General features: G+C 50.9%; 1 protein-coding gene across 12 annotated transcripts in view; it reads left to right on the forward strand.

Moving 5' to 3' along the window:
- Window positions 1-10,117, forward strand: part of LOC1269973 (uncharacterized) — a 178,764-nt gene that overhangs the window by 157,918 nt on the left and 10,729 nt on the right. For 9 of the 12 annotated variants that reach the window (XM_061648136.1, XM_061648135.1, XM_061648134.1 and 6 more), the window contains 14 exons: window positions 2,074-2,426; window positions 2,489-2,793; window positions 2,890-3,858; window positions 3,949-5,139; window positions 5,221-5,490; window positions 5,566-6,410; window positions 6,483-6,835; window positions 7,697-7,843; window positions 8,728-8,795; window positions 8,853-9,025; window positions 9,099-9,307; window positions 9,378-9,807; window positions 9,891-9,965; window positions 10,074-10,101. In XM_061648136.1, coding sequence (XP_061504120.1) covers window positions 2,074-2,426; window positions 2,489-2,793; window positions 2,890-3,858; window positions 3,949-5,139; window positions 5,221-5,490; window positions 5,566-6,410; window positions 6,483-6,835; window positions 7,697-7,843; window positions 8,728-8,795; window positions 8,853-9,025; window positions 9,099-9,307; window positions 9,378-9,807; window positions 9,891-9,965; window positions 10,074-10,101 — 5,416 coding nt within the window. The remainder of the gene's footprint in view (window positions 1-2,073; window positions 2,427-2,488; window positions 2,794-2,889; window positions 3,859-3,948; window positions 5,140-5,220; window positions 5,491-5,565; window positions 6,411-6,482; window positions 6,836-7,696; window positions 7,844-8,727; window positions 8,796-8,852; window positions 9,026-9,098; window positions 9,308-9,377; window positions 9,808-9,890; window positions 9,966-10,073; window positions 10,102-10,117) is intronic. The other 3 variants (XM_061648141.1, XM_061648142.1, XM_061648143.1) reach the window with 3 other exon arrangements.

Below are 10,117 nucleotides of genomic sequence, written 5' to 3' on the forward strand. Positions count from 1 at the left end.
CACTTTGCATCGCGAATTAATTAAAGACCCTTTACCATGCACCACCGGATGGGAAAGTTTCGACGAACGCATTCCTGCTCCGGGTGGCTTGCGAACAGAGCCGTTCGAGGGAACAAGTTAGGCTGTACGCTTTCCGGTTCCGCTGTATAAGTGTGTATGCGTGTCTGGGTGTGTGTGTGTGTGAGATGGAAAACACGGAGGAAGCATGCATGACTAAAAAGGCAATTTATATCCTTTCGCGCGCGCTTAGAAATCCTAGCCTACCAGGATCTACCGCTAGGTGCGTTCGTTCGCTGCTCTTCCCACTGGAACTGGAAACTGTGGCAAGCAGTGGCACCGTACTGCTGCCGTACCGCTGGCAAACTATGTGGGTGGCTTCTTTCAGCAAGGGGTGGGTGGAAAATAAACTGTCGCGCGTTTGTTCTTCGAGCGGTACCGCGCGCGATCGCTGCCCCGCGCATTTCGGTTGCGTTCGTTGGTGCTTGGGAAAAATATGTGAGAAGTTAATTATTCGCTTCCACCCGGAAGTGTGTACGTTGCGGTGGGTCCCGTGTGCCGGCCATTTCGAAGGCGCAGCTCAATGTGGGGTGCGTATGGATGTGTGCAGGATTGGAAATTTATTAGCATCACCGATAAACTACTTGGCGTCGGCTTTTTCCCATCGGTTGACAAATAAATTGGGTTAAGCTAGTTAGTCTGGAAACCCCGGTGCGCTGGTTAGCTAATGGTATGCAATACAATAGTTTTGCGTGTAATACGTTTCACTGTGCAGCACACGCCTGTGCTGCTTGTCTGAGTGAGGAGTGAAAAATGGCAACACGTCCCTGCTTAACAGGCAACCCGGCCTATGGGAGTTAATTAACTGCGGAAAGTAGATGAAGATAGTTTGCAGCACAAGAAGCAAGAAGTAATTAAAGGTAAGCCCTTCTCGCGTAATTATGGCGAGGGGTTTGTTTTTAAAACGAGCGATTAAAGGCGTTTAAACAACTGCTCTAGGTAGGTGTTTTTGTAACGCCTCAGACCGGCTTTTGGCCGGAAGTGAATGGTGTCGGAACACATTTTCTAACATGATACGTGCATCGTTACAACAAAACGGGTTTAATACTTAGGTTTTTGTATAAATCACCCTCACGTCCTTTAATTGCACGTCCGTAATGAAAGACATTCAGTTAAAACGGGTGTAACGCCTTCGTAATTGATACTGAAGCACCTGTAAAAGCGATTGATAATTATGTCATTACGATCTGACCCGAAAGGGATGGTCAGGGAGCTCTTTGCACTCAAAGATGGTCTGCTAAATGGACTCTCTACCAGCTCATTGATCTTTACACTCCTTAAACCTTACCACGCCTCCGGAAAGTTGATGTCAATATAATTAAATTTAACAACATATCCAATCAACCGAAAACCACCCCACGAGAGGGAGAGGTTGCCCAATTTTCACATTTTTAGTACACAGTCGTCCCAACGGACGGACCAACGGGACGTGTGCAAACCGCAAACCTTTAAATACCTTCCGCTCTGAAGGGAATGTATTTGCCCTTAAACACCTTACCGTACCGCAGGAGGGTTTCTACCACGCGTCACCTTTTTCTCCGCTCCGGCTCGAAGGACCAAAACAGTGCCGGCACGTTTGCCGGATTATCATCGCCACGTGCCAAGCCCGGGCGCAAGCAAATGGAAATTAAAATGGGTCATTAAATTTCATTCGACGGTAACGATCCGTTTTCTTTTCCACTCCCGTACCTGTGTCGGTTGGTGGTTGGTTTGTGTGAGGTGTGTGTGTGTGTGTAAGACTTAGGAGGTCGCTCTACCGGAACGGTTTGGTGTTTCTGATGGGGGAAGATTGGTGCGAAAAGGGACTTCTTTGGGAGGTAGGGGATACCTGGAACGCATCAAAGTTAAGTGGTTAATGATGAAGTGGAATAAGCGCACGGGAAGATTAAGAGTGTTAGGGTTTTTGTTATTCAATAACCTCCAAAAACTGGTACAACATTATTATGACACTAAACACTGTCGTTTTAATGGAAAGTGATGGTATTTTTTCATTCTCTATTCCCCGTTTTGCTGCAGACCGAAAAGCGGCTCGATGCTGCTGTACTCGCGCAAAAAGGTGCGCTACCGGCGCGACGGCTACTGCTGGAAGAAGCGCAAGGACGGCAAAACGACGCGCGAAGACCACATGAAGCTGAAGGTGCAGGGTACGGAGTGCATCTACGGCTGCTACGTCCATTCGGCCATCCTGCCCACCTTTCATCGGCGCTGCTACTGGCTGCTCCAAAATCCGGACATTGTGCTGGTGCACTATCTGAACGTGCCGTACCCGGACGACAACAAGATGGCCGTGATCACGCCCAACCTCGCGCTGTGGGGCGACAAGAAGGAGTGGACCAAGGAGGAGTTGGTCAGTCAGCTGAAGCCAATGTGTAAGTTTTGGAACACCAAAATCAGGAGGGTGAAACATTTATTGACGACACTGGATGTTTAGTTTTCCCCACAGTTTTCAGCGAGGACGAACCGGACACGGCGAACGAGATCGAAATCTCGACCGCCGAAACGGTGGAAGCGATCGTGAGCCAGCTGATGGAGAAGCAACGCATGGCCCGCCAGACGGCGCTGGTGAAGCAACTCGAGTGTGGCTGCCCGGACGCAAACTGTGCCGACGGGAAGTCCTGCTCGCATCCGATGCGCCGTATCAGCGCGGCCAAGAGCGTCCAGGAGCTGGGCAAGCGGTCGGATGGGCATGCGGGCGGTGGTGGTGGTACGGCACCGAACGTACTGATCGGTTCCAGGGTAGGTATTACGCTCACCCGCTCACTCGAAACCACAAAATCTCAATTACGTTTGAGCACAATCTATTGATGTACACTCCATTTGCCATTTCCATAGATGTATCCCCGATGGTTGGATAATCGAAGGATGGCGACGGGACGGGTCGAGCAGCAGCAGCAGCAGCAGCAGCAATCGCAACACCCGTCCTCGCACACCATCCTCGACCCGAACGGGGCGCGTGCCATCACGCCCAAGACGCTCGACACGTCGATACACTTCCAAGTCATTCCTACCTCGGTGCAGAATTCAATTAGGCCCGGCGGCAATCAGAACGCTTCCGCCCTGGGGACGCTGAGCATCAGCAACGGTAGCTCACAATTAACAAGTGTCAGCGGTCACATTACAAACGGCATCGTCGGCTCGCAAGCCAATCATCTCGGTGGGCATCGGTCGGCCATGATTATCACAAGCAATCAGCATCAGCAGCAGCAGCAGCAACAGCAGCAGCAGCAACATCATCAACAACAGCACCAACATCACCAACATCCCCAGCAGCATCCCAATGTGCATGGGCATCCTCACCACGGGCATCCTCATGCCCAACAGCAACATACGCTTACGATGAACGGTAACAGTAATTCGTCCAACAGCAGTAGTAACGGCAGCAACAGCAACAACAGTACCAGTAATAATAACACCAACAACAGCAACACCAGCGTAAGCACCAGTGTCGGTAGCAATCAATTAGCCACCCTCGGCCACTCGAGTCAAGTGACGGCGTCGAACGGCACCGACCGGCCGAACGCTACGAACGGCGTACCTGCGACTGCTCGCGATGCGAACATTAATCTTAACGGCAGCAACGAGAATCATATATCAATGATCGGTTCCACCGGTCAGGGCAGCAATCGTGCATCGAACGGCGGCGGTGGCGGCGGCGATTCGAACGCTACCAATGGCACGCTGTCGAATAGTGGAGGCAGCAACGGCGGCCAGAGCCAGGGTACGACGGTTCATCATAATCGAATCTCGGTCAATGGTAACGGTGCAACATCGACACCGCCGCTGGTGCTTAGCTTGGGGCAGGTGCGTTTTTTTTCTTTTTCGAAGGGAGTGTTAAGGACTTGAGGAAAATTACTATAATGACCCTTTTCTTTCGCTGCCATTCATTTCTAGAACCTTGGAGGACCGGGCAGCTTGCTGATACTGAACCAAGGCAACCAGCAGCAGTCGTACGTTTGTCAGCAGGCGCAGCACCAGAAAGCGAACGACGGCAAGGACCACGATGGGTCGATCAAGACCGAATCATCCGCTGGTTCGGTGGCGAAGCAGGAAATGATGGACGCGTCATCTTCGCCCGTCCCTTCACTATCGCACCATCAGCAGCGACAGCCGTCCCAGCAGTCGAACAGCTCCCCGTCATCCGCCACTGGCGGCAGCTCCGATAAGCAATCGTTCGATAGTCTGTTTGGCTATCAGGATCAGACACCGATGGCCAGTCCGGTACAAAGCATGGAAAGTAGCAGTGGCGGCGGTGGCGCTGGTGGTTCCGGTGGTGCCCCAACAACGCACCACCACGACAATCTACCGTTCTTCAACGAAACGCTCGATTTGTCGCAGGAAGATATACAGAAGACGCTGAGCGCCAACATGCCGCTCGGGGGGCATGTCGCCGGCCACGACACTGCGCCGACCGATGACGCCATGAACGGGGAGATCAATCCGATGGACTTTATCGAGAACTGTGGCGATAATCACGGCACGGTCGATGACGATGTGTTTGTGAATCTGGACGCGTTCGATATGCTGGTAGAGTTCCCCGAGCTGGAGCTGGATGCGAAGAGCGAGTTCCTGCGCTCGGATGACGGGACGGACGACACTGCCGGTGGGGCGGGCGATCTCGCCGGTGACAGTGGCAGTGAGCTCGGCCAGTACAAGCATCAGGTACAGAGTGCATCGCAGCAGCAACAGTCATCGCAGCCGCTGCCGAACGCGTCCACCATAACGGACTTTAGCCCGGAATGGGCGTACCCGGAGGGTGGCATCAAGGTGCTGGTGACCGGGCCGTGGAGTGCCAGCTCCGCCTATACAGTATTATTCGACTCGTTCCCGGTGCCGACCACGCTCGTGCAGGACGGTGTGCTGCGGTGCTACTGCCCGGCGCACGAGGTCGGCATCGTGACGCTGCAGGTCGCCTGTGATGGTTTTGTGATATCCAATGCGGTCAACTTTGAGTACAAATCTCCGCCAAAGTTCGAGACGAAGTGCGAGGGCAACGGGAACGATATGCTGTACAAGTTCAATCTGCTCAACCGGCTGGAGTCGATCGACGAGAAGCTGCAGATAAAGGTTGAGCCGGGAGAGCTGGTGAGTAGGGCGCTGGCTCTCGTGTGTCGATCGTTGGGACCGGGTGTTAACCTTTCTTTATGTTTTCGCTTGTTTCCTTAGCCGGAGGATACGCTCCTCTTCAAGCAGAATAACTTTGAGGATCGACTTGTGAACTACTGTGAAACGCTTACCGCTAAAATGTGGCGCTCTGTAACACCTGGTCCGTTCATCGATAAACACCAGGGCATGACGCTGTTACATCTGGCGGCAGCTCTCGGATATGCCAAGCTGGTACGCACGATGCTTACCTGGAAGGCTGAGAACTCCAATGTCATACTGGAGGCTGAAATCGATGCCCTCAGCCAGGACAAGGACGGTTACACGCCGCTGGTAAGTTCGGCTTCAAGCAAGTCTATCTTACCACGCGCAAACGTGCTCTGTTTCAACTCTCCCCTATCTCCTCAGACACTGGCCTGCGCCCGGGGCCACACCGAGACGGCGATCATACTGTACAAGTGGAACCAGAACGCGCTGAACGTGCGCAACAACGCGCAGAAGGGCCCGGTCGAGGTGGCGCGCGACTACGGCCACGGTGAGCTGGCCCGCGAGCTCGAGCGGCAGGAGAAGGAGCGGCTCAGCCAGCAGCAGCGCACACCAACCAGTGCTTCCATTCCGACGCTTGCCTCCATCACGTCGTCGACGACGGCTTCTTCCGGCACGCATTCCTCCGCTTCCTCCGCTTCGCCAAACGCATTGCCAACCAGCTGCTCGAACCACTCTTCCAGCGCCTCCTCACCGTCGGCCTCGCCGGCCCAAGCGTCCCAGGATCTGCTCAGCAATCTGAACGAAAGCAATAGTAGCAGTAGCAATGGTAGCAACACCAGCAGCAACAGTAGTACAGCTGACTGTAAAGCCCCGGACGGTAATAACAACCTGCAGTCGGGTGGTATGAGCAGTGATCTGCACTCGCTGACGAACGATGCATCCGGGACGATGCACAACTTCCTGAACCTGAACCAAATCTTCAGCTACGGCGAGGGCCTGCACGGGGCGAACAGCGATAGCTGCAGCAACGACAACTTCGGTCTGGTGGCGGCCTTCAATCCGTCCCTCTCGCCGACGGGTCTTTCGCCGTACAGCGAGATGAAGGGTTCCTGCTCGTCCACCGGGTCGCAGGGCGGCGGTGGGCTACACTACGGGCTGGAGAACACCAACTCCAATCCGATGCTCTCGAACGCACTGTCACCGAACTCGGACAGCAACCGCAGCCATGACGGTGTGTTCTTGCGGCCCGGTGCCGTCTACTCGAGGTATGTTTTTGAGTGCTGAAATGCTGGATCTTTCTTGGTGCTGAATCTGCATTCTTCGCTTCAACTCCACAGTCAAAGCCCACCGGGTGCGCGGCTCTCCAAGCGCTCGTCGATCGACAGTGGCATCAATATGGACAACCGTTCGGTGGCGCTCAGCCGCACCGGGAAAGCGTTCCGCGAGGCACAGCGCACAAACCGGATGGATCGAAGCATGTCGCTTCCGCTCGCATCTGGCGGCGGTGGTGGTGGTGGTGGACAGCCCAGTGGCAAGAATCAACCCGGCACACCGTCCAGCACGGCCGGGGGCGATCGTGAGACGGACAGCTTCTCGCTATCTCTAAGCGAACGCACCACGGAGTCGCCGTCGCAGGTTTCGAGCAATGTTTCGTTGCTGTCACCGTTGCGCAAGATGGACTTTGCACTGTGTAAGTAGTGGCACGTTTGTAGTTTTGATACTGTCTTTGAAAAAAAATATTATGTGAATCCAATGATCAGGATATACGATGATCAATATTACGGGATGGGGTACGAAGGAGGAACGCTCTGTTTCATTTAAACGCTGTGCATTTTACAACTCTTTTAACTTGTTTATAATCCAATCTGTTACATGACTGACACTACTCGCGACTACGCGTACTTATCTAGCTCTCTTGTTGAAACTTCACAACATAAAACACATCACTAGCTAGTATAGGATGGCTTTCTTGCATTGCTATTTTCACCTTCTTGCCAGTTTATCGATTTGCTTATCAGTTTTTGTTGTCTGAACACCGTACCAGGTGTGAATTTTCGTCATTATTTAAATTTCATATCTAACCCTGGCGTATACGTTTTCAATCGGTAGTAATACATTGTAGTATTTAGACCTTTCTTTGGGTTCAAATTTGAAACGCTTTTTTCGGGAATGGCATATCGATTTTTTCTTCCATTTAGTAGTAGAACTTTTCCCACTATTATAGGTTGCAGATTGGTTATCAGCCATGACATGGCAATCCTGCACAAGTGTGTGAACCAATCTTACGAACAGGATTACTTACATTTGTTCTCGCTTTATTTATCCTGTTGATGCGTTCTGATCGCGCTCAAGTTCTTTCCTACATTTGCTAACAAATCTGCTCTTCGTTTATCGTGTTTTCTTTATCGCAATTCTTTGTTCTTTTCTTTTCCTTTTCTTCCAAATTCTTATTTTGCATTCGTCCGTACTTACGTACTTCCTGCCAATTACTATTACTACTACTGTACACACGGTTGTACACACCACTGTACCGCGTGTTTCGATTGCACAGGTGAGGTTTCGGCTACGGAAACCAGCCCGATGTGCGAAGACGCCGACTCGTTGCAGGAGGACGACTGTCACCATCAGCTGCCTGACAGTATGGATATGGGTCCGGGGACGAGTGGGAACGGTGCCGGTGCCGTGACGAATGCCGTAGGTCAGTTCCACCACCACTGTCAGTCGCCGTTCAGTCGGGGATTTGTTCCTTTAGGCGTTCTGTTTTATACGTTTGTGGGTTTGTTTGTTTGTTTGGTTGTTTGTTAGTTGTGTTTAGTTATCCTATTCCCCGTTCCTCTCTCTCACTCTCTCTTGTCCCTTCAGGAATAGATGGTTTGGTTTGGTCGTTGTTTAGTTTTAGTTATTCCTCTGTATCCCTTTTACCTGTCTTTCTCTAGTTTTCTCTTTCTTCGTGTATCTTTTCTTTCACTATCTCTCGGTGTGCGCGCGTGTGTGTTAGATGTTTGCGTTTTTGTTTTGTTTATATTTAGTTGGTTTTTTGTTGTGTTTTAGAAGAGATTTTTTATGTGTTTTTAGCTATCTTCTTGATGTCTTAATATGTGTTTAGTTTTCCAGTGTATCTCAAAGTGCTGTCTAAGGATATCTTTCGATTCTCAAAACTAAACAACCTGCACCTTTGTTTCACTTTATATTAAATTATTATTTCAACTGTAAATACGTTGGATAGGGTATTGTGTCTGAAGCATTCACAAGACAATAACTCTAAACGAAAACAACTCATTGCTCTATGTGATGAAATCAATACTTGAATCGCACCGCAAAAAGACACTACAACCAACACAACACCACACATGCAAAGGTATTTGTACAAATAAGAACACTTTTTTCTCATTACACCAGGTAAGTTGTTTTGCACCGTTGCTTGGTTTTGTTTTTCACTTTATGATATCGCTTTTGCTTGTGCTTCGTAGTGGAATGTTGTGTCGTGATGTGTTGTTAGATCTACTGAACTACTGTACGGTTTCGAAACATTGGAACATCATCACTGATTCGGTTCTGTTTTGCCCTTCCCTTATTTCACAGGGGATTCCGATGCAAAGGTGCTTACACTTGCCGAACAGATCATAGCCGCAATGCCAGAGCGTATCAAGGTTAGTATAAATTCTATAGGCGTGAAGCATGTCTCTAATGTTTGTTGTGCCTTATAGAACGAATCGGAAGAAACCATGTACCTTGGCAGTCCGCTGCCGGACTCCCTGAACGAGGATACGGCCGGTATGGGCATACTGAACGACACCTTCATGGAACCGTTGCTCGATTCGCTCCCTTCGTCGCAGTTCGATCAGGAGTTCAATTTCGAGTTCAGTGATCATAACTACCGGTAAGGCTTTATAAAATCTTCGAGGCAGCTTTGGACCTTTGTTAACGGTTTTGTTGTGTATTCATTGCCACAGCTACCATGACGTTGGTACACCCTGCTCAAGCCTCAGCCCGGCATCGTCCGGTCCGCTACAGTCTCCTGCCAGCTATTCGATCCCGCAAGATCATCCCGTCGGCTCGCCGAGTCCACCTCCAACTACGCAGGATTTCACCGAGTTTCTCCAATCATCGAACGCAACTGTACGGCCGTTTGAAGCCGATTTCTCTAACCTAAAGCTAAATGGTGAGGCACACTTTGTACACTATCAAAAATTGAACAAATACTGAACGAACTTTCTCGCAAACTACTACAGATCGTGAGCAGCGTGAGCTGTACGAGGCGGCCAAATGCATCCAGAAGGCGTACCGATCGTACAAGGGGCGCAAGAGCCGCATGGAGGAGCAGGACAAGGAGCGTACAGCCGCCGTCGTGATACAGAACTACTACCGGCGGTACAAGCAGTACGCGTACTACCGGCAGATGACGCAGGCCGCCCTCGTCATCCAGAACGGCTATCGCTCGTACTGTGAGAACAAGCGGTTCAAAAAGTCACAAACCGCCCAACAGCAGCAGCAGCCGGTGACGAGCAGCGAGGAGGACAAGGCGTCCGCCCAGTGTCTCGAGACGTACTACCAGAACTTCCGCAACGAGCAGAAGCAGCAACAATCGCCTCAGCAGCAACAGCAGAACAATCAGCCAGGTGGTTCCGGCTCGAAGGAACCGAGTCCGTCGGGTCCCCTGAAGTGAGTGGTTTGACTCGAGACAGTGAGCGAGCAGTGGCAGTGACTCAGGCAATACTGATATGTTTTTCTTTCATTTCCTCTAGACGAACTTATTCGCAACGAACACAAAATCAGGCCGCTAGGAAGATCCAGCAGTTTATGAGACAATCGAAAAACAAGTAAGTAACACACGGCATGCGTTTTAACGATTCAGTAAAGAGTGTTTTACATGAGCGGACTATGCATACTAACCGTGAAATCACTCTAATCCATACGCTTACCTTCAGTACTTGGGATGAGCAAATGACTAACTTGGTGAGATATTCATCCT

The sequence above is a fragment of the Anopheles gambiae genome, chromosome 2, assembly GCF_943734735.2.
Source record: "Anopheles gambiae chromosome 2, idAnoGambNW_F1_1, whole genome shotgun sequence".
Taxonomy (NCBI): domain Eukaryota; kingdom Metazoa; phylum Arthropoda; class Insecta; order Diptera; family Culicidae; genus Anopheles; species Anopheles gambiae.